Source organism: Corylus avellana, chromosome ca11 (assembly GCF_901000735.1).
Source record: "Corylus avellana chromosome ca11, CavTom2PMs-1.0".
Taxonomy (NCBI): Eukaryota; Viridiplantae; Streptophyta; class Magnoliopsida; order Fagales; family Betulaceae; genus Corylus; species Corylus avellana.
Genome location: NC_081551.1, coordinates 4,093,234 through 4,117,183, shown reverse-complemented (window position 1 = coordinate 4,117,183; position 23,950 = coordinate 4,093,234). Strand labels below are relative to the sequence as shown.

At 34.8% G+C, this 23,950-nt stretch overlaps 3 protein-coding genes, 1 long non-coding RNA gene and 1 other non-coding gene across 5 annotated transcripts; 2 read left to right on the top strand and 3 right to left on the bottom strand.

Moving 5' to 3' along the window:
* Positions 1-1,871: 1,871 nt before the first annotated feature.
* On the bottom strand, positions 1,872-6,681 carry LOC132165701 (peter Pan-like protein). Its single transcript, XM_059576366.1, has 8 exons — positions 6,507-6,681; positions 6,198-6,268; positions 5,701-5,880; positions 4,869-5,099; positions 4,345-4,437; positions 4,063-4,250; positions 3,078-3,271; positions 1,872-2,169 (listed from the first exon to the last, which is right to left on the bottom strand). Exons 2-8 carry the CDS (start codon positions 6,213-6,215, stop codon positions 2,057-2,059), a joined length of 1,017 nt encoding a protein of 338 aa, XP_059432349.1. The 5' UTR covers positions 6,216-6,268; positions 6,507-6,681; the 3' UTR covers positions 1,872-2,056.
* Positions 6,682-7,655: 974 nt separating this feature from the next.
* LOC132165789 (uncharacterized) lies at positions 7,656-10,868 on the top strand. The gene is made up of 9 exons (XM_059576473.1): positions 7,656-7,743; positions 7,847-8,347; positions 8,426-8,527; positions 8,665-8,746; positions 8,874-8,893; positions 9,027-9,087; positions 10,111-10,190; positions 10,385-10,492; positions 10,617-10,868. The coding sequence occupies exons 2-9, from the start codon at positions 7,910-7,912 to the stop codon at positions 10,680-10,682; spliced, it is 957 nt and encodes a 318-aa protein (XP_059432456.1). The 5' UTR covers positions 7,656-7,743; positions 7,847-7,909; the 3' UTR covers positions 10,683-10,868.
* Positions 10,869-11,267: 399 nt separating this feature from the next.
* Positions 11,268-15,780, bottom strand: LOC132165077 (uncharacterized). Its single transcript, XR_009438468.1, has 3 exons — positions 15,521-15,780; positions 15,221-15,332; positions 11,268-12,248 (listed from the first exon to the last, which is right to left on the bottom strand). It is a non-coding gene; the product is annotated as an uncharacterized LOC132165077 (long non-coding RNA).
* On the bottom strand, positions 15,672-15,772 carry LOC132166828 (U6 spliceosomal RNA). The gene has a single exon (XR_009438629.1). It is a non-coding gene; the product is annotated as a U6 spliceosomal RNA (small nuclear RNA).
* A 4,438-nt stretch (positions 15,781-20,218) lies between the features above and the next one.
* LOC132166276 (ras-related protein RABH1e) lies at positions 20,219-23,521 on the top strand. The gene is made up of 6 exons (XM_059577069.1): positions 20,219-20,453; positions 21,291-21,361; positions 21,804-21,892; positions 22,321-22,432; positions 22,942-23,032; positions 23,215-23,521. The coding sequence occupies exons 1-6, from the start codon at positions 20,337-20,339 to the stop codon at positions 23,356-23,358; spliced, it is 624 nt and encodes a 207-aa protein (XP_059433052.1). The 5' UTR covers positions 20,219-20,336; the 3' UTR covers positions 23,359-23,521.
* Positions 23,522-23,950: the final 429 nt, after the last annotated feature.

Sequence of the window (23,950 nt, the reverse complement as noted above, 5' to 3'; positions counted from 1 at the left end):
TCATTTGGAACTAGTCAATCTTCTCAAATTGAACTGAGATTTTGTATTCTGCAATTGGGTTTACTTTTTTGTTTTGCCAAATATTCCACCTTTTTTCCTTCGGTTCACGGTTATGATAGCAATTCCTGTATTCTGACTGATATTTGGTGCAATTTCGAGTTTTGATAATTGATTTTCTTTTAGAATTGAAGCCCGAAACGTTTCTAACTGCTGGAGATTTTTGGATGTGCCAAGGAGGGTTATTTTTCAAGCCACTTATGAACATGATACGGCTTCTTTGTTTAATCAGCAAGAGGGTATTGCCTACATTTACCTTTTTTTCTTCTTCTTTCTTTTAGAAGAAGAAAAAAAATAGTTTTTGTGGATGTGGGAATCTTCTTCTTTGCTGCCTTAGAGATTAACATAAGGTTTCAGATTTGCATTGTCCATTGTTAAAGTTCACTTGCTGAGCATAGCTAATTGCATTTTTTAGTAAGGTAATTTGTTATTATTCATGGCCCAAAATTTATCCCATTTTCACAGATGAAATTGAAAAATCACGAAAAAGATGCATATTGTGGATAAAAGCATGAATCCGTTGAATTCCATGAACTTTCGATTTTTAACAATGAAAAATCTAGACTTTGCTGGCATGGAAATATGAGAAGCAATGAATGATCTGGCGAAATACTTGGAGTACTACAACTTTTATTATAAACCCTTACACAAACTCACCACACAACTTACATTTTATGAAAATTGAGTATCATGTAGATTGTCGTTTGGCAATTTATATCTTAGTGACTGACATGGTAAGTGTCACATTAACTATTAAGTTAGTTTATAAATGTGGTAAGTGTTATATCATGAACTCCCATGTGGCAATCCACATTTTAGGCTAACGTGGCAAATGTTACGTGGAGTATTATGTCAATTGGTAAAAAACTTGTAATAAAAGTTGCAGTAACTTGAAGAACACTGTTGTCTGTTTGAGTAAATTAGTTCCAAAATCTTCATTATTATTGTAGTCAATTAGATGGCCTTAAGATTTGACCTGAAGCTGAATTACATGGCATATATATATGACTGCCTTAATTTCATCATCACACTTTCATGTTTAGAGAAGGTTTTTGTTGATTTCTGTGATTTTGCTTGTTGCATCATTGCATGTATTGTTCTACTGTTTGTATCCTCCTGGTTTCAAGATGTGGTAGCCCGAATTCTATCTGTTAACTACATGTACTGCATAATAACTTGCAGACGATTATATAAGAATTTGACCTTTTTTTATATGCCAATTTGGATTGCTGCAGAAATGAAGCCCGACAAAAAGCATGCAGGAGCAACACTTGAGATTCCTTCTGAAGACATTCTTAAGACCATATAGGAGTAATTGTGGAGTTTAATGCCATGTTTTTCGGACAATCTTTGCCTCAAATATGAGCTTTTTGTTGATGATCGAGTATTTTCCGCAGTAGTTTTGTTCATTAGCATTCTTGAGGGACTCGCTCAAATATTTTATTTGTTTTGGGAATAATTTTCTATGAGCTCCCTTTGGTTGTTGCTGAGAGGCTTTTGTGGTAGTAAGTTTTCGTCTTGAAGCATTTCGCCTTAAGGGTCATGTACTGTAGGTTGTATCGTATACATTTGTGCTCACATTTCTGGAAAAAGTTGAATGTAACCTTCAAGCAGTCCCAGTTTTAGATCATCAAAATTGTTGTTGAAAGTCTTTAGGCAGTCCTTTTTGGTTTATGGTTTTTGAATTTGCTGCAGGGCAATGGCATGCCTTTTATTGCATGCATAGTGTTCTTATTTAAAGTGAAAGGAAAAACTAAGAGATTCAGAATGCATTAAAGGCAATTCAGACCCACAAATACTCTTGTTGAAAACGAAATAATGTTTCTTTTTTACTTCAAAAAAAATAATAATAATAATATTTATGATTATAGGCAACAGTGCCAAGGAGACTTTCTACAATTAGCACTCAGATATAGGTACAAAATTTCGCTTATGAGCAAGTGAGGCTTCAAAAATGCCAAAAAGTACCCTCCACTTCAGTCTCCAACTTGGGCAGTAACTAGTCCACCTCATCATCTTCCCCGCCTTCACCCATGTCTTCCTGGTCTGCATCCGCATCCTCATTTTCAGGATCTGTCCCATTGTCCTGCGTTTTCTTGCCCTCACCATTTCCTGCATGGGGAGAAGGAGAATAAAAGTAAGTTCCTGATAAAGGTTTAATTGAAAATATATCAACTTTGAAGGAAGGGCACGGATAAAGAATAAGGAATAAAGGAAGAGTGACTTATAACAGAAGTATTAAAACAATAAGATTGATGGCAAATCAAGATAAGGATAACAAACATGTAGAAATAAGGAAAGGAAACAGGATAAGACCAGAAAATGAACAAACATCCGATAAAGATAATAAGGGGCCAATGATCACAAATCCTGGTTGATTGTATAGGAAAGAAGCAATGCACTTAACAAGGGAAAATTAGGACCGGGGAGGCAGTTAGACCATGAATGAAGAGGATGTAATGAACTACTGGTTATATAGTATAGTAGCCAAGACAAATCAGAGAGAATCCAAAAGTGTCCATTGAAGATCACCCAGTAACATCACTAGAAAATCTGAGCAGAATTGTGATTTATCTCATTTGAACATGGCTTGGTGCTATTTATGCGTAACAGACAAAATTCTACCGGCAATGCATCGAAAAAACTTAAGTACAGGTCACAGTACAAATGCGTTTAGAAAATGGGCAAGGTAAGGATCCAAAGCAATACATTTAGTTTAGAAGGGGTTGCAATTTAGAGAGCTTAAGAGGGTTGAGGAAATGTTTCTGTGATCATAAAGAATGCGTAGAAATCATTGATGTGAAGAAAAGGATTGCTGGTGGAATGGCCAGACTAGGTCATGGTAGAACTGCATAATTACTTCATATGGCATTCTTGTAGTCGGTCACCCCTAGGATCATTAGTCAATTGAGTTGAGAGATGCTGTTTTCTGAATATGTTATAATGTTTCTTTTAACCATATAAATGATCACCTTGCTAGAGGAAAAAGAAAGCAACATGTCACATGAGAGAAAATATACCATATGCACTAAAGATGACCCCGCCGGAACACAATCCTTCCTCAATCTTGATGAGCTCAAGAGTCATTCTGGGTCCAATCTCTTGAAGTTTGACAGCACTTTTTGTTGAAGCCCGGTTTACTCTACCAAGATCACTAGACAGAGTCACGGTCGCTGCTTCTTCATCTGCTTCACTTTCTGATCCATACCCAGCCCTTTAAAGCCACAAGGAAAACAAATATAAAACCAGAACAAATGGGTAAGATTAGTCAATCCAAACAGGCAAACACATGGGACCACATAAATGCACATTTCTGTTCATTTTCCCCCCTTCTCTATCTTGTACTTGGTTATGAGTTTCTTATATTGATGTACATAAAAGAGGATGACTGAAGTTGACAATTTACCTTAAAAAAAAAAAAACTTTTGAAACTACGAAGCCTTGCACTAATATATCGTCAAACCACTGCTCTGATTGATTGAATCAATAATAAAATTAAAAATTTTTTAAAAAAAAAGAGCAAAAATTTGACATTGAAAAGCCCTCATCTTTTTATTCATCCATATAGCTTGACGGTCCTACCTTTCTATATTCTCTAAATCCCAATTAAAAACATAAAAATATAATGATATGCATTACTATATATTAAAAGGAAAAACAAGAAAAAAGGTGATTGGCCAGAAAATGTCCTTATTGGAAGAGTGACACTTAAATACACGCTCAAACCTAATATTACTAAGACTTTTTTTTTTTTTTTTTTTTTTGTTGAGAGTGAGGGATTAGGTAGAAAAGTCAGATTGAGATCATTTTTATGATATTCTTTCCAACAACTTTTAAATATCAAGTCTAACAGTATAAAAGTATCACTTGTAGTGACCCATGATGAACTCCTTGTAGACCTCAGGAAACACTTCACAGTGGATGGTAATATAACGCTCATTCCCAATACTGCATGCTAACACAATTTGCTTTAAGAAGACTAAAATAATAAGAAATACTCCTTACTTTGTGATAAAGTCGCTCACGTCCTGAAGATTCCTTAAATCTGGGAATTGATGGTTCTGCACAAATTTTCTAACTCTACGGGAGACACCCACGGGCTGTAATCTTATGGAATAATGCCGAAAATCAATAAGCTTTGTGTCCTTGTTGTAATTAAGCAACACAATTCTCTGGCAAGAAGAAAGTTTGACCTGAAAATTCACATTAAAACAACATTAAGAGGGGATATAAGATCCATGAGTCTTGCTGGCGCTGGCAATAAACTGAAATTTCTTTGAAACTCACAGTGTTTATATCAATGGCGGGAAAGATGTTCTGAAACATTATGGTTGTGAGCTTTAGATGTTGATCGCCAGTCCCAAAACCAGAAAGAACAATCTGCAATAAAATATACAGAGATTAATATTGGCAAAGTTTAAGAAGAGACTATTTCACCATCTGTTTAAGTCAAATTATGCAACTGTATGGCTGCGGCCCTTTCCTCTTCTGAGAAACACATAAATTCACTAGCATTAGCTAATAGAAGATATGTGTATTGTGTAAGGTACACACAAAGTTGGCTCGTACGAACAATTCATGAGTTCTGCTGCACTGAGATAGTACTACAGTTAACTTGTTATGTCTCATGCTAAAAGGCTAGTAATGGTGTATAATACTACTGATCATTTGGTGAAAGATGAGACAGATGAAAATTCCCAAAGGAAGAGAGATATTTTAGCATTTTTCTTTACTTTCTCTAACTTTTAGCAAATCAAACAAATCATGAATTTGTACTTTGTATGTGAGCTTGAGTGAGAATATAAAATTACCAAAGGAGAATTTTTGAAAAGGTCTTGAGGACATCTAGGACGCAATTGAGATTGAGCAACATCAGTTGCCAATGAGTATTCGTGTATCTTAAATGTAAGAGTTGGGCCTTGTGGGGTCCTTCCAACCCTCAAGTAGGGTGAGGTTGCAGTTTTTGACAATATGAGGAAATGCGTTACACCCATAGGCCCAGCAACATTCAAAAAATCTTTGAGACTATTCCGTTTCTTCTCCTGCAATAATAATAATAAAATATCAGTTAACAAAAAAATTCTGTCATAAAATTAGGATATTACCCAAAAAAAAAAAATAATAATAAAACAGTTCAACAACATTATGTCTGGCCATATAGACAAATCCAGCTTAGAGACCACCGAGTAGTTGCTTTTAATCTAATTTTAGCCTATTGTTGACACATTGCAGTGGCAATCACATGTATAAAAAAGAATTACAGGGGGAATCACAGTATGCAGGATTTAAGCTGTCCACAGTTATGCTCAATAATTTGCCTATGATCTATATTGCTTAATTGAATTCCTTAAACAAAATCACAAGTATTTATTACAACAAACCCACCATTTATAAATTGCATAAGCTTACAACTCACAATTTACATTAGTCTGAAACAGAAGTAAAGAACTCCTCTTGAAAAGCATTACACGATTACCCCCAAAAACCTTTCAGTTGCTTTTGTGAGGTTAAGATATTTTTCACTCTTAAAAATTGACACTCGTGTGATGCGTACTTCCATCAATATCATATTGCAACAGAGTTGAGCTTCAGGAGACAAAGAAACAGAAAGAGAGAGCAACACAGAGAACAAATAATCTTTACCTTAAGATTGAGAGCAGTATAGGGAAGCATCAACTTTCTCAAATCCATTTGAAGTTGCCTGAGAGGACCAGGCAACTTCCCTCTCGCAAACACAAAGCTCTTTGGAATCTTATCGCCTGTGATATGGTCCACACTAGGTTGCTTCTTCTTCACAACCGGCTTCACAAACACCTTCTTCTTCTGTTTAATTCAAATAACAACAAAAAAATCACGCAAACCTGTAAACACTAATAAAAACTAGAACCCCGTTTGGTTGCTCAGAAAATGGAAGAAACAAATTAGTTATAGAAAACCCAAGTAAACAAAACACCGAAATCAAAACGTAGTACAGTTATTTGATTTAGCTTCTCACGCTACAATTTGTTCCTACCTCCAGATTATACCACATATATACCATAAGACCCCGCAATTCATTTTCTTTTCCTTTTCTTCCATTTTCTCCGCAACCAAACAGCTGGGAAAGTTAAGAAAACTAAAACATGACAACATTTGCTTACATTTCGGAACCGAGCCATGGCTTCCAAGAATCTTGAATTTCAGAGCTTTCTGATCAAATAACTTCTATAGCCTAAAAACAAAATAAAGCAAACATTTAGCATAACTCAAAATATATAAATTCTTCCTCAACTTACATAAATCAAGAACAGGTACTAGAACAAAGGCTAGGGTTTTTGACGAGCCAGCTAACGCTAATTTCAGAATTCTAGGACTTCATTTCAAAAGAATATGAACTATATCTCAGAATCAAAATTAGTACATAAATTAAACAAAAAGGAACAAAAATTAGAAAAATACGAGGAAATTACCGGGTGTTTTTTTTTGTGATTCTTCGTGTTCTGCGAGCGTCAAAGGGTTTAGGGTTAGGGTTTTAGTGAGAGAGTCAATTTGAGTCGGGCTGACCCAAAAATAAGAGCCCAAGTTTGGCCCACTACCTGAAAAAAACCCACGCGGTACGTAAATTCAATTCATAATTGAAACCCGTGCAAATGCCCCCAGCCCCATCTTTTTCATCAAAGACCCTGTATCATTGTCTTTCGGAATCATTAGCAGCGTTGATATCACAGCTGCCAAACGCGCCGCACTTGCCGTATGTGTCGCACCCATTTACGGAAGGTATTGAAAGTTTGTTTAGGATTGAGTTTGAAAAATAAATCTTTTAAGTTAAAAAGAATTTTTGGACAAAATCTTCATTTTTAAGCTTTTGTTAAAAATATTTTTTGGTAATTTTTAAACTTTTTGAACCTTTAAAAGCTTTTAATTTTTCTATTAAACGAGTATTTTTTTTTTTAAAACAGACTTTTTGAGTGTTAAAAACACTTTTAAGCCCTTCAAACGCAATCTCAAACTGGCCATGAGCCAAGAATAATCCATTTATTCTCTCCCTTCACATGAAGTTTTCATAACCTTTTTATACCACAAGGGTGTTTCCTTTTCTTTTCATTTTTTTTTTAAGAGAACTTATTGCAAATTAGTGTAATCAAATGCACTGATCCTTTTGAGAGGACGATTTTAAAAATTGCGTTTTTAAGTTTTCGTTTTTTAAATCGCTACTTTTTAAAATGGTACATGCGTTTGATAAAACATGTTAAGAAGTATTTTTTTATCAATTGAGTGTTTGGATAACATTAGCATATAATTGCGGTTTCATGACCAAATAGATAAATATTGCCCCAAATATTTTTTTAAGTGAAATTGTGATTTTTGTTTAAATTCGTACTTTTTCAAATAAACACATTTTAGTAAACTTATAAAAATTACATATTTTTTCACGATTTTAAAATTTGTGCTTTTAAAATTGCAATATCAAATATCAAACACTCAAAACTTGTGATTTGGTTTAAAAATGCACTCCCGAACGCAGATTATGATTTAAAAAAAGAAAAAGCATTGATTTTCCATTTTTCTTTTTCCTTTTTTTTTTTGACAAAAAAAAAATAGAAAGGGTTTTGGTAAACCCTAATGCTATTTTCTTTGTATCCCAGTTCCCAAAGAAAGCACATCCGGTTCCCCTTCGTTGTCCTCTGCGTCCAAGTCGAATACCAGGTAACCCTATTTCTAGATTTCCTTTGATTTATACACTCAGACCGAAATTTCACGCAATTGAAAAGACCCAATTTGTTCTTCTTATTTGGAATCGGTGGAATAGGTCTTCGATTGGTTCTGAGAAAGTTAAAGAGTACAACTGGTTGAGCTATCGGTGAGTTGGGGCATGGCTGAGGAAGCCCATGTGGCAGAACCGGCAAAGGTTCCGATGAAGAGGAATATAGGGAAGAAGAAGGGCTCTAAGGGTAAGAAAAAACCCACAAATGCGATGATGCTACAGGGCATTGAACAGGGCAAAAAGGGTAAGAAGATGGACAGGAAAATGAAGAAACTGTTTCGCAAGCGGGCACGAGAGTACAATTCGGACGAGGATGATGGTGATGGTGATGGTGAAGATCATGTTGACAAGAAACCTATGCCCGTGATCAGAGATGAGGAACGTCCTGAGGAAGAAGGAGAGGATGTGAATGTGGATAATGGGGTTTCTGATGATGAAGAAGATGGTGAAATTCAACTCGGAATTACGAAGTTTGCGGAGGGTTGTAGAGCATTCAAGATGGCATTCAGCAGTATTATCAAGAAGAGCGTGACTACTGATTCACTCGTAAGATAGGCTAGGATAACTGTTTGGTTGCTTTTTTATACAATGAGATTTGTATAAAGTTTACCTTTTGCTTTGCAGGGTCCAGTTTTGTCTGCGGACAGGAAGCTCATTGCAGAGAAACTTGCAGAAGAGGAGGCTGAACGGAAGGTCAAGGGGGAGGCCAAGAAGGAAAAACACTTGGTAATTCAATTTCAAAACCAGTTGTTATGACAAGCATAAGTGTTTCATGCGTTTGTGCGCATTTAAATCATTAATCTTCCCCTATAATATATGATTGGTTGCTTATGAGTTTTGTACTTTTCATTCATATGATATAGGTGGGAGAAAGGGGGCATGTCAAACCTGCTAATTATTTGGATTCGCAAGAGAAGTTTCTGATAGGCGTTGCTACAAAAGGAGGTAATGCGTTTATGTTTGTTACTTGAGATTTATGTCACAAGGGCACTGGTTTTATCAGATTGTTATGCCTACTTTATAATAATGCTAACTTAGTTCACATTTTCCATGTGTGTTGCTGGAGTTTCAGTGGTCAAGTTGTTCAATGCTGTAAGTTCTCCGTGAAGATTTAACCATGCTTTGTTGCGTTTTAAGCTTTTTTTTTTTTTTTTGTTAGCTTGTTTCTATTGCTGTCACATTCAGACCTAAAGTTCTGTGCTTGATATCTTCATATATTGTGCAGGTCAACAAGGCACAAAATGCTCAGAAAGGTTTAAATCCATCGAGGTCTAAAGATGCAAAAGGTATGCTGATACAATTTGATATCTTCTTATTCTTTGCCTTACTATATTTCATATCCATCTTCTGGGATTGCTCTCATTGACAATGCAATTTATCAAGTATTACAGACCCATGTAGGCATGTCAAGTTATACCAGCATATGTGCATGGGGTGTTCTTGGATTGAAACTAGTGCTTTTATATTATATTCATTAATCTTTTGCATACACATAAGTACATCTCTTTTGAATTTCCAAATAAAAGATTTTAACTTTTTTTTTTTCCGGACATTTTCTATTTTCTTCTCCTGACTGCCCACAAAAGCCTTGATGTGAACGACAAATATGACTGGTGCTCACAAATTCCCATTAGTATCAACATCTCCAAAAGTTTCCATCACCATGTCAAGTTCTCTTGTTAATCCACAAACATCTAATTTCACATCTAAGCTCTAAGTGCTTTGGTCACAGTGCCCAAGTGTTCCCTGTGACCTGACATCAAAGAAAGATGCATGTGTTATTGCTGTTGAAAGCTGTCATACCATCCTCATATCCATCTTTCTTTTACTCCCTTTTTTTTCCTATGCTAAGAAGTGCAGCCCATGTGGTTTTTACACAAAAGCAGGAATGGCATTGTTGTCATGTGGGTACTCAAGTGAGTCAGCAATTTTATGCTAATTAAACTTGTTTCATTTGCACAAAATTATCTCATTTACCAAAAACAGGAAAAAAAAAAAAAAACAGGAAAAAAAAAAGAAAAAAAAAAAGGAACACCGTGGTTATAGAGGTTCATGTCTGGTCATTACATTTTTTTACTACAATTTGATCGTTACATTTTTCTTCCCTATTTAATTTTGTTGGGTGAGACTGCTCACAAGACAATGTTTTGTTGATGTTGATTGCCATATATGACTTCAGAAATTAAGTACGAACTTATTCTGTGGTCCAATGTTTAAGCCTCATTATGTAATCGTTGAATTGATCCACACTTGTCGCTAATACTAGCTCGCTAAAGTGATTCTAAGTGAGTATCTTTGAATATTGCCAGCAATAAGGAAGCGGAGGAAAGAAACCTTCTTTTCAGAGTTGGGCAAGACATCAAAGCCAGCAGCCGATACTCCCACTAAGGTAGTCCATTTCTTTTTCCTTTCCTTTTTTTTTTTTGTTCGAGTTTCTTGCATTTATGTCATTTTATATAACTCGGTTTAATCTGTGGATTTCGTTAAGTTCATACTGAACCTAAATGATGGAAGCTGTCACTCCCAGCTTACCATACATCCAATTGCAACTTTGAATTAACTGTTTGGTTTTGTGATATGCAGGGTCATACATCTACAGCCCAGACGGAGGCAGAAGGGCCTGCCTGGGCGCCATTGCGTGATAATTACATGTTGACGAATTCCAAGTTGAAGGACTGGGACAAGGTGCCGGTAAGAATTTTTTTTTTTTTTTTGTATCTTGTTGCACTAGTCTCTCTCTTTCTCTCTCGCCTTTCATATGCATTTGTAAGTCTTTATTTCTCCAAGTGACATTTTTTCTGCGATGTGCATGCAGGAAACAACTGTAGCAGACAACGATGTAGGAAGGATGTCAGAAGATAGTAGTTCTGATGAGGATTAATGTTTTGGAGCTCAGTAGGAAAAGATAAATGGGATTCTTTGGCAGGCAAACTTTCTACTAGCTCGGTGACATTGAAATGTCGTCGTTTTGTTATTACTGCATAGGAAGTTATCTTTTGTAATGCAGTATTTGTTTATCAATGCTCACAAGAATTAATGGTTATTATGCCAATATATGATTCTTTTTCTACGAAATTTCTTTTTCCCTTGATGGATGCTGACTGATATTGGGAACTAGTGAGTAGAATTTAGCAGTTCATTTTGATCAAAACCTGAAGCTTATGCTATGCTTCAGTGCGTACAAGATGGTGAAAGTGGGGCGAGACATGGGTTCATGGCCATAAACATTATAAATTTCACCAATACAAAGTCCACCTAGAGGTCAGCACCAAAACAACCATAGATACTGGTGCAAAAGTGTCCTTGATTGTATGCACAAGAATAGCAAGTATTTCTGCATAAAAATATGTGGAATAAAATGACCACATCATTACAACAAAAATACAATATACAAGAGAAGTAAACCATCTTCAGTCATTTCATGGCAATTCAAAATAAGTAAATTCTTAACACTGATGTGAAACCACTAGACTATCTCTTCTCAAAAGCATACTTCCACATAATCCCATGATATACATGTTCACGAAATGTACAAATTTTTGTGTTTTTTGAGCAGATACAACAACACTAACTTAGGCAAGATCCTACGGACTTGGATCCTCTCCATTTGTTTTTAGGAGACAATTTTGTCATTTCTGAGCTCCCTGTTTTTCATTTGGACAAAAATGTCCTCTTAAAACAACTAAATAGATCCCTCCATTTCATTTTGAGCTTCCTATTTTTCATTTGGATAAAAATGTCCTCTTAAAACAAACTAAATGAATCCTCTCCATGATCCTTCTCCAGATCCTACGCTGTACATGGGAAATTAAAAAGAAATACAAGTGCTAGCTTTTTGGTTGACCTGGCAAATGTGAGAGAACAGCCACCCCACCATGCCATGGCAACTGCATTTATAGAGGTGAGCAGAGCAAGGAATACAAGAAATACTAATTATTACGGTATTATGGGTGGAAAAAACCAATAAGGTTATCCTTTCCTAAAGGAAACACAGGAAATATGCATAGCCTAAAGTCAAGGGTGGTGGCTCGGTCTTTTTTGGATGTTGTCACAATCCATCAATCCTTTTATAGTGTGATGGAGGATCAAAATTCTGCTCCTGAACTTTCTTGGTAAAACATTGCAACCCAGCATTTCATATCCACCATTTTGTCCTGATGAAAACCAAGGCCCCTGAGATACAATCATACACTTTGTCATTCCACAGGCAATATGCATTAGTTTCATCCATCGTTTAGGTGATAGTACGGATTTTTTTGACATTGAGAGTGATTCATTCCTTTTACAAAGCATGGTTAAAAATTGTACTCTCAGTAGCTTCTGGTTTGGATCAATGGATCATAATCATAAGCTTCACCAGCTTTGACAAAGCCTCCCTTAACACGCCTTCTTACATCAGCTCTTGCTTTGCGAGAGCCGAGAGGCATACCTCACTCTTTTCTCGAACCTAGAAAACAATTAGATGAAAGTTGAGAATACAAAAAGCCTTGAATAGAAGATCATGCCAAATTTTTTGAAAATTAAATAAGAGTCAAAATGAAAATGCCACCATACCAGCCAGGGTCAAGTGATCATATTTGCATGCATTTATAGACTCATGATTTTAGTTGTTTTTTGTACAAAGGTACAGCTATAGACATGCATATTGAAAAACATATCGAAATTTAATACAATTAATAAACTAATTGTATTAATAAACTAAAAAGGGACAATCAGTAAAAACCCAATTAAAAAAAAAAAAAAATCTAGCATTCTCATATTATAAATTACATATAGAAATTTGATTTCAAACAAACATTTAAATTTAGAAGAGTGATATTGGAAAATCAACTACTAATAACATTAGAAAAATACAAACGATGAAACACATGATTATACACAGCTTTTGTGATTTACGTTCAACATAAAATTTGGTTGAACTTGTAAAGAATTGGGAAGCAAAATTTTCGAGACATGACCGTTGGAGGAAGCCCCAGGCCGAAGGTAAGAATTAGTCTGGAACCTGCCTGAAAACCGTTGAACTAATATAAGAATTAGTTAGTTTTTTTTTTTTTACCGTTACCTAGCAAGCAAAGTGACGTGAAAGACAGGTTATGCCATGCCATAACAACTTGGTATCAGAGCCAGGTTTCGTCATGTCCAACCATAGGTTTGAACGGCCGCAAGAGCGAAACGAAACCTGTCTCTAATACCCAGTAATTACAGCTTGGTAATGAAGCAGGATTTTATGGTGAACATTGATCGGGAAACAAACACAGAACTACAGAAGGGGGATTCAAGGTACTCAAGGCCTCTCAAACAATAAACAGTAGTTTGTAGAATAATTATTCCATTGTTTTATTCATTCAAGCAATGGCTAAATAGGCTTTCAATGTCTTTTAGATAAAGATGACTATAACTGTTAGAGATATTATAGGATTTCGTTAGATTGTAATTGAATGTATTCAAATTATGGGATTTTGTTTTATTGTATTTGATTATGACCAAATCAAATCATATTTGAATGTATTCAAATCTGATTTGATTTGATATCTCTTATCATTAATTTTTTTCACATTGCGCATTATAATTTTCTTCAATAACAATACTAATAACATTCAAATACTCTAATGAAGCGGAGGTCACTAGTTCAAATCCCCCTCTCCCTCTTATATGGACATGTCAAAAAAAAACATTCAAATATTGGAGAGGATAAAATAATATCCCTTTATTCATTACTAATAGAATCCTAATTGATGGCCGTGGGTTGTTTATTGGTAAAACTCCTCATCCCTTTCTACCACGTTGCTTGCTACTTAACATTCACCCATATGCACAACTCCTTTTTAGCATTAGGGGTAATATAGTATTTCATACGTTTGCTAGACTGCTTAGAATTTAGCAACGGCCATATTTTGAGTCAATGGCCATCTTTGCCTTTACTAATTACTCTTTAGTAGTTTAGTGCTTCCTTTATTTGTTTCATCATTACTATTTTTTGTCAGGGGCTAGATATGACTTTTTGGTATGAATTGAAGATGTATAAGGGGGAAGAAACCCAGACCCAGAAATATTAACTCATTTCATAACTTACCTATTTCCCCTGAAAGGATGAAACAGTATCCCTTGGTGGCACAATGTGGCTACATAAGATTTCTAGAGAACCTCAAGCTTGAAAACTTTCCAGGAGGGCCAGAAACATTAAAAATCGTTTTATAATTTTGTTATGGTCTCCCAGTAGACTTACAAAATGTAACAACATAGCTCCACTAAGATGTGCATGATCAGAATTTCTAGAGATGAACGAAGAAGTAGAAGATGGAAATTTCATCACCAAGACAGAAGCTTTCCTCATGGAAAGACACAATTATTGTCGTAAAATCCTGTGAAAATCTATCTCCATGGACTGAAAATCTCCAAATTGTCAGAAGATGCTGTGACTCGATAGCCTGGAAGGCTTCAAGAGAAATCTCAACTGGAGATGCAGTTTATGAAGAAGGGTGGTAATTTGATGGTGTGGCTACCCTTTGCAATGATCATTTCATAGGAAATCATAACAGCTATAAGGGCAAAGGGAACAAAACCAGAGATCATAGGTAAATGTATCATGTACTATGCAGAGAGAATCAGAGATGGTTGCCTGAAACTATGAAAGAATGAGCCGCAACTCAGTATTTATAGTGGGGAGGAGAAAGGAGCCAAAAACAATTATTGGAAGCCTAGTAAGCATACTTCTTCCTCAACAAGAAGCTGTTTCATGTAAGTTCCTATTCAAGATGTCAAAGATGGCAATGGTATATTCTGCAACACCAGCATTGATTTCAGAGCTTGAAAAGAGAGTGGGGATGGTGTTGGAAGATGCCAATGCAACGATCTTCTGATCCCTTGTTATAAAAATGCCAATCAAGTGAAACTGGTGAAGTGAGTAATATATTTACCTCCTCTTTCTTCTAAAATTGTATGACTTTGACATTACAGCACAGAAAAGTGTTTAAAGAACAGGTCTTAGAATAACTATTTATACTCCATTAAAAAATACAATAATGAATAACAAATGACCTTACTAAATTTACATCCCTTTTTTTCTCACTATTCACCTGAACAACACACAATGCAGTGCAAGATGTTGTGCAAAGAATAGTGAAATGTTTTCTGATGCATGAACAGCAGCAGGAGCCTAACAAATGCAATATCAGTAAGCTCTTAGACAATTACCTATCAGAAGCATGGCATAATGTGCACATTCATTAAGCCACAGACGCTCTTAAAATAATGCGATTAGCTATGCTCAGCAAGTGAAATTTAACAATGGACAATGCAAATCTGAAACCTTATGTTTATCTCAAAGGCAGCAAAGAAGAAGATTCCCACATCCACAAAAACTATTTTTTTCTTCTTCTAAAAAAGAGAAGAAGAAAAAAAGGTAAATGTAGGCAATACCTCTAGCTGATTAAACAAAAAAGCCGTATCATGTTCATAAGTGGCTTGAAAAATAACCCCCCTTGGCACATCCAAAAATCTCCAGCAGTTAGAAACGTTTCGGGCTTCAATTCTGAAAGAAATCAATTCTCAAGACTCGAAATTGCACCAAATATCAGTCAGAATACAGGAATTACCATCATAACTGTGAACCGAAGGAAAAAAAGGTGGAATATTTGGCAAAATAAAAAAGTAAACCCAATTGCAGAATACAAAAACTCAGTTCAATTTGAGAAGATTAACTAGTTCCAAATGACTTACCCGGAATCCAAAAGAACATGAGCAAAATCTAAGCTTTACTATTTGAGCAAGACCCAAACGGATGAAAGAAACAGAAAGTGTAAAAAAAGGAAGTAGGAGCCACAGAATCACAAATTTGCGAGATCTGATCGTTGATCACCGAGGAAGGAAAAAAAATTTGGACCATTTCTCGATTTATGCGTGTCATCCTTGCGCAGGGGCCATGCTAATCTTCTCTGTATCGTTCCAATTTTATCGGATGTCCCGAAGGACAATGTCATGTGTTCTGCTTCATAATATATCGTCGTCTTCTTTGTTGTAAATGAACGATGTGGGACTAGTTGGCTTCCAACTAAAAGGCTTGCTTTGTGGTTACTCCAATGTAGTGCCACGCGGACTTGTCTAATTCGCTAGTTTCGTTTCCCGACTGGAAACTCATTACCATTCCTTTCTTCTTCGTGGTGCCTTGTTTGGGGTAAATTAATTATATAAAGCAATTGTAGTTAAACACATTTTTAACTTGCTTTCTCAATTTGCTCCACAATACTTTTGTCATTCTTTGATCAAGTGTTAATGAAAGCCTGAATTTTCACCTAAAAAAAATGAATAATGATGTCAGTCCAGGCCATGGGCTCGGCCCATGGCCCGCAAGGGGTTCGGGACATCAACGTGGCCTATGATCTTGGAAGGTATCGTGGTCAACAGATGTCATTGTTTCGGGATCACGCGTCTCTCGAGTATGTGGAGTCGACAACAAAAAGGGAAGGCTCGGGATAGCAATCGCTCGAGCGTATCAAATTGCTTAGTAAAGGAATTCGAGAACAAACATGGAATGACATTAGAATACACCATTCACGGGATATGCAATAACAGTGGATACTAGGGCTGTGTCAGTCGGTAATGTTGGTTTTGGTAGAAAAAATTTATTTTCATCTTTCGAACCGACAATGTCGGTAAAGTCGGTTATTTCACCGACTTATTCCGCCAAATTTTATTTTATTTCGCATTTCAAACCGAATGGTGGTCGGTAAAATCGGTGTCGGCAATGTCGGTATGTGCAAAAGTGGTGAATTTGTCGATAACGTCGGTTGAAAGTCGGTTTGGTTAAAAAACATCTTCCGCCTACCAAATCGAAAAATTCAGAATAAAAAGAATCATGCCGCCTACCGTCCGCCATCTAGTCGGTAACGGTCGGTGTCGGTCGAAAGTCGGTTAGTCGGTAATTTGCTCAGCCCTAGTGGATACAGATACAATATATCTCGAATAATTGCAGCATCAGGTCAGAGATCTGATATCACTGCAATCACTCTCAAATCCCAGATTTACAGCCAAGTTACCATCTTTAGCTCCAACAACCTGGTTTATAAATATGCCCATGTACGAGATATGAGGGTACGCAATATTCTTCCTAAAGTTAATACTAGAACAAATAAACTAACTTAATCATCGGCGGAGGATCCACGGGAACACCATCCAGCAAATTCTCTTAACCATTAATTGTGCAAAAGGTACATGGAGGAGTGCAAAGAAAGATCGTAGAGTAGACCTCGTATTCACCGTATTGAAAACTATCATCAACAATAATAAAATCATCCTAAAGAATTACATCATGATAATTTAATAAGGACAGAGTATTCTTTTAAACTGGGTTCATTTTTTCAACATATTCTATAAAAATGATGTGTGTCATTTACATGTGAGAAACACGTGTTTTTTTTTTTAATTACAAGAACAAAGTTGAAATAAATTTTATTCAATACTTTTTAGGAAATTCCTCATACCCAATTTGAAAAAAAAAAAAAAAAACCTCTGCCCATTTAATAATTCTGCTCTGCTTCCATGTACATTTTATAGGGAAAAATTCTTTTAAAGTTTTCATATTATAAACTCATATTCTAAATACGGTTGCCAACCTCCATGTACATTTTATTATTGTATAATTAAGCTACACAAAATCTAATAAACTTAGTGATGATTCAATTATATCGAGTCGAATTGTATATCATTATAGACTATATGTCCAACATATTTTAATAAACAAAAAAAGGACAACCAATCAAAACCCAATTATAAAAAAACTAAAATAAAAATTTAACATTTTCATCTTATAAATTACTTATATATCATAACTGGTTATGCCTACCCTCGACTCCTCTCTCGCTCGAGAGGTAAACACTGTAAATCTCTTACTCCTCTTTCAAATTTTCAGTAGGTCCCTTATGTTTCGCTTCGCCGATGGAGGCCTCAACCAATGACTTCCACGGTGGCCATTTGCAATAGAGAAATGTTAGGGGTTAATAAATTCTTAATATTTAGTTCATATTCCTTTACAATTAACTATTCGATTTGTAGACATATGTAGATTCTACGGAAGTCAATGGTGGACCCCACAAATTCAATAGTTAATTGTAAGAAAATATGAGTCAAATATAAAAAAACTTATTGACCTCTAGCATTTCTCTTTGCAATACTACTACGAAACTACTAGTCAAGGTGGCCATGTTTTTGTTACCTACAAGTCAATAATGTTTTGGATTGGGCTTCGGCCCATTTCCAACCATTCAACGGCACTATTCAAGTTAACTTGACTATAGAAAATATGAGAAGGATCCTCTCCATCAACCTTCTTGAAATAGAGGACTAGCTTCTCTTTATTTTCTTGTTCGTTCAAATTCATGCTAAGATCGAGATTAACTACAATCTTTATGTGGATTGTACTTTTTTTAACTGTAATTGTGAAAGTCTTAATAAGCCTTTCTTGCCCGAACAAATGCTTAAATTAGGGGTGTATAACAGTTGCGGTTAGTGGTTATTAGCTAAAACCGCTAACTGCTTAAGGCAGTTATTGGATTTTAATAACCGCAACCGCTGCCTTAAGTGGTTAGCGGTTATTATAACCGACGGTTAACTGTTATTCAAACCAATAGCCGAAAGTTTTATAACCCTTTTTTTATATGGGCTTTTGGGCCTTCATTGTGCCTATTTTTTGGGTTTATTTTAAATCTTTTTGGGTCAAAGTGTTCCCAAAAATAATTAATATGATAAAACTCTATCCCTAACTTGTATTTAAAACAACATTTTTTAGTGTTTTAACACCAAAACATCGTAGTTTTTAATTTTATATTTTTACTATAAATATATAATATATATTTATATTATTATATTATATATAAGTATAGGCGGTTAGCGGTTATTAACCGCTTTTTCCTGCGCCGCACCTAGGCGGTTAACAGTTTTTTATAACCGCATACCAAAATAGTTATGTGGTTAATGATTATGAGCGGTTAGCGGTTATGAAGTGGTTATAACTGCCCCGTTTATACACTCCTTACCTCAAATAAGAAATCGCTATAATTGCATGAAATTGTCAATTGCAAGAAATTATGGTCAAACAAGCTGAAGAACGTTCATGTCTAAGAAAAGGTAGTAACGTGTAGATTCATTCAAGAGTGTGGCCTTAAACAAATAAAAGAGGAGAAAAGAAGTGGCCTGTTACTTCAGCCTCTATATATGCCATACAATACAATGAAGCTACTTCTTTGTAAAGTAAAAGGGTGCCTTTGACGTGAGATTTTCTCTTTTTGAAGTACAGTTTTCTTAGAAAAAAATTAAAATAAGGCACAACAAATGAAAGATTAAGGTTTTGTTTGTTTCAACTCAAAATATTTTTTGAAAAAGGCTTTATTTATTTTTTGGTATTTGGTACGATTGAAAATTATGGTTAAACCAAAAATATTTTAAGTTGAGCAGAAAACCTTCTTTAATTTATGTAAAATAGTTTTCATTTCTTAAAATCGTAAACGATTTTTCAAGTTTGAGTTTATCATTTTTGCACACTCTCTCTCGCAGTTTATTCTCCATTGCAGCCAAAGGTTACTGGTCGTCGCCCGCCATCTCCGATTTTCTATACAAGCCAAATGTCGCCAAAAAAAAAAAAAAAAAAAAAAAAATTAGCTCAAATTATTTTCCTAAAATTTACAACAAAAACATTTTACATTGAAATAAACTAGAGCCTAAATGAGAAAGTAATTTGAAAGTTTGAATTGGTTAAAGTGAAGAACCTCTTTGCCTACTAATCTACCATGCGCAAAAATGTACAATGTATAGGGTATAGAGTTGCAAATGAACAAAATCGCTTACAAACAAGCTCGTGCTCGACTCATGATCAAATCATTTATTAAACAAACAAAGCTTTAACAAAAATCTATACATGCTTATTGAATGAGCCAAACTCGTAAAAAATCGACTCTTGTAGTATAAGCTCGTATAATTTTACTTTTTTATTGTATTTTATAACATTACTTTTAACTTTGAAAGAAGAACATGTTAAGTATTTAAAAAGATAAAAGATAATTCTCTTCGTAATGTAATAGATATAACTTAAATTATTGTAATTATGAGCGTTGATATAAATGTGTATTTGTGTACGTGTATATGTATATAGACATATAAATGTGTGTGAATGTATATATATACTATAAGACAAACACGTAAACTTTAGAGAAGATTGATTAAAATTCGAGTTAATTTATTTAATTACTCAAATAATTAAATAACTAATAAAATAATATAAATTAAAATATATATATATATAGGCATGAATGTAATTTGGAGAAAACAGAGGCAAACTCGTTGAGAAGATTTGACTTGGCCATCTTCGTCCTGGTTGGCGGTTTCTCCTTCTAACTATAAATTCAAAGAGACTAAAAACAAAACATTCTTCGTCTCTCTCTCTCTCTCTCCAAATTCTCAGAGAATTTATTTGTGAGATTCAGATCTCAAGAAAAATTTTCGTCACCTTCACTTTTGCGGAGAATTATCTCTTAGAATCTGAGAAATGGCGACGGTGTCCCCTCTCGCCAAATACAAGCTGGTGTTCTTGGGCGATCAATCCGTCGGCAAAACCAGCATCATCACCCGCTTCATGTATGACAAATTCGACACCACCTATCAGGTCCCCAAATTTCTCCACCAATCTCTATTAAGCTCTTCGTTTTTGCTTCAAATTCAAGGCTATGATGTTTATTCTTTGTTGTCAACGCCGTTCTTGAATTCTTAGCTATTTTGTATTAATTTCGGCTTATCGTGTGATTGATTCATTTGAGAGTGATGAGGTTTTAAATTCACGTGGATGATCAATCGATGCAAATAACAATATAGTTTAGTTTCTTGATAGAGTTTTGAATTAAAGTTATCAGATGCGATAACTCAATGCGATGTTAACGTTACAATTAGAAAATGTGTACAAAAGGCATGCGAATAACAATAAAATCTGTTTATTTGTCTTCTTCTTTTTCTCCTTCGAAGAATTCTGTTGTCTTTAGAGGGATTTATAATAAAATCTGTTTAAAGAATTCTGTTGTCTTTTTCTCCTTCGAAGAATTCTTGTGTCTTTAGGGAAAGAATAGAGATACGTATGTTTCTTGCAGTTAAATAATGCAGATTTATCTTTTCATGGGTTTAATATAATTCGGATTTAGTTGCTACTGCTAGAAAAATAGAAGGCAATTGAACACAATGTTTTGCATTGCTAATCTAAAACGAGGCTTCAGGAAAAGATTCTGAAAGTTTATGAGCTGATTGCTCACAATTATTCAACAAAAGCAAAAATACTGTTATGCTCTGCCACTTGTTAGTGTTTTTTATTTTTATTTTTTGTTTGGTTTTATGGAAGATGATTGAACAGAGGTTTTTTTTTTTTTTTTTTTTTTTTTTGAGCAAATACAAATAATGGACGCGAAATTTTGTTACTAAGAAAATTTTGCCTAATCTTTGGGTACATAAATTGCAGGCTACTATTGGGATTGATTTTTTGTCAAAAACTATGTACCTTGAAGATCGGACAGTTCGTTTGCAGCTTTGGTAGGATGTATCCCCTTTTCTTCTTGTTTATAGAATGAAGTTGGCTCTTATCCTTGCCTGTATAGTTCCTAAAAAAAAAAATTGTATGCCTTTTTAGCTCTAAGTGAAAAGCCAATTATTATTCTTACAAAACGACAGTGACCCATTGGAGATAATAGTCATTACCTTGGTAATACAGTAAGGGCAATGTCATGTTCTGTCCAAGAATATTATAGTTTGTTCTTTGGCAAACATTTTCCAAGTTAAAGCTTTTTTGCTGACAGAATAAATATGTTGGTCAGAGTTACCAAGCAAAGCTTGTTATGAACCTTGTCAGTAGACTGTCTAGTACCTGATTATGGCAACATTCTCGTTGCTTTTCCAATTTTTTTTCCAAGTATGAGTGATGTGTATATACAAATACTTCTGTTTTGTTAGTGTAATATGATATTCTACTCCACAGGGATACTGCTGGGCAAGAAAGATTTAGGAGTCTCATTCCAAGCTACATTAGAGATTCTTCTGTTGCCGTAATTGTCTACGATGTAGCAAGTGAGTAGTTAGTCTAGCTCAAAAGATTGTTGTTTCCTTTGATTTTTTTGTTTTTTTTTACTCTGTCCCCTCGAATTTTTAATGCAATCTGGCCTTCTAAATTTAAAGTTTTAATTCTGTCTATTCGAATTCATTTTCACAAGGATAAGAAGTAACTAAAAAGCTTTTTCTGCATGGCTCGGACTTTTTATTGGTAACTAATTGCAATTTTTTTCTTCCCTTTTTGTAATGGTTAGACAGTACTATGTAGACATATAATATCTGTCTCTATCTGTCCGTGTGTGTTTCAGAGGGTGTCATTTTATGTTCCACGTAAATCTTGTCTCATTATGTAACTTACTGCATGAGACACCCCTGTGAGATGATTCTGTGACTATGCATATAAATATAAAGTTTTTTGAATACCTGACCAAGCCGTCATCTTGCAGATAGGCAATCATTCCTGAATACTAGTAAGTGGATCGAAGAGGTTCGTACAGAACGGGGCAGTGATGTCATCATCGTCCTTGTTGGGAACAAAACGGATCTTGTCGATAAAAGGTAAGGAATTGGGTTATATGCACAAACAAACTCACTCATATACACACAAATACACATATTTTTATATCAAGGCTCACGGTTACAATAATTCAAGCTATATTTATTACATTCCATTACAAAAAGAATTTCTTTTTATCTTTTTAAATATTTAACATACTTTCATTACAAGTTAAAAATAATATTACACAAAATAATAAAATTGAAGTTATACGAGTTCGGCTTGTCTAATATTAAGCGAGCTTAAAGTTTTGTTCAAGTTATAGTCGTTTAATAAATTAACCGATTCCAAGCTTAGCCTAAACCTATTAACGAGTAACTCTGTTCATTTATGGCCTTAATAAGGAGTTAACATATTAACTATCTAATCATAAGGAGTAAGTTTGGTGTCATCACTACAATTATGTAGGAGTTTCTTGGGACTATTAATCTGGTTATTTTTGTTACTGGTACTCTGTTTTGAAAACAAAAGTTGTGTTGATTATGATTATGATGTTTTGGTGTTCAAACAGGCAAGTTTCTATAGATGAAGGAGATGCCAAGTCTCGTGAGTTTGACGTCATGTTCATAGAAACCAGTGCAAAAGCAGGATTCAACATCAAGGTGAAAAATTAAAGGAAAAAAATATCCTTAATTCATAGGGCATGTGTTCTAGTATAATTTCTAATCTTATATAGTTTTGCATGATCTGGTCTTCCTCTATGGCATATATGTCTGTCTGTTTTTGTTTAACCTTGTTTTGGTTTCTCACATTTTTTATAACTTGCCATGATTTGCAAATGCAGCCTCTCTTCCGTAAGATTGCTGCTGCCTTGCCAGGGATGGAAACCCTTTCTTCCGCAAAACAGGAAGACATGGTCGACGTAAATCTGAAGCCCACTGTTAATTCATCCAACACAGAGCAGCAAGGGGGAGGTTGCTCTTGCTAGAGAAACATGTTTCATAAGATACAGAGAAAAAAGCAGTTAGGACATGAAAATTCATTGAGATCACCTATATACATGCATCGGGTTGCTTCCTCGTATTTAGGGAGAAAAAGACAGTAATGGTTCCGTTCTAATATATACCAATTTTAAAATTTTAAAATCTTTATTACCATTTTTTTTTTTTTTTTTGGGTCTACAGAAACGATCTTGAAATTTCTCAAGTGTCATTAGCGATGTAAAACTATTTCATTTATTACTGAAGATTTCTTTAGATCGATTTTGATTAATGTCATTTAGTAAACTATTACATAACTGTTATATAACTGAAATAACGTGATAATAAAAATTATTTCTTTTTTTATAAATGCTAGTCGAAGGACTAATTTTCAATGCTACATCATCAAGTTGTATGATATAGTTGTATAAACCTACTAAATAACATTACTTTTTCACTATATATCAAATCAGACATAAAAGCATTCCAATTAGCTGAAAATAAATTGGAAGCAATAGATGGAATTGGAACATTATCCAAACATTTAGCTGGAGTAAACAAGTAACTCTTCTCTTCGCATCCATTTCACACTGATTGATA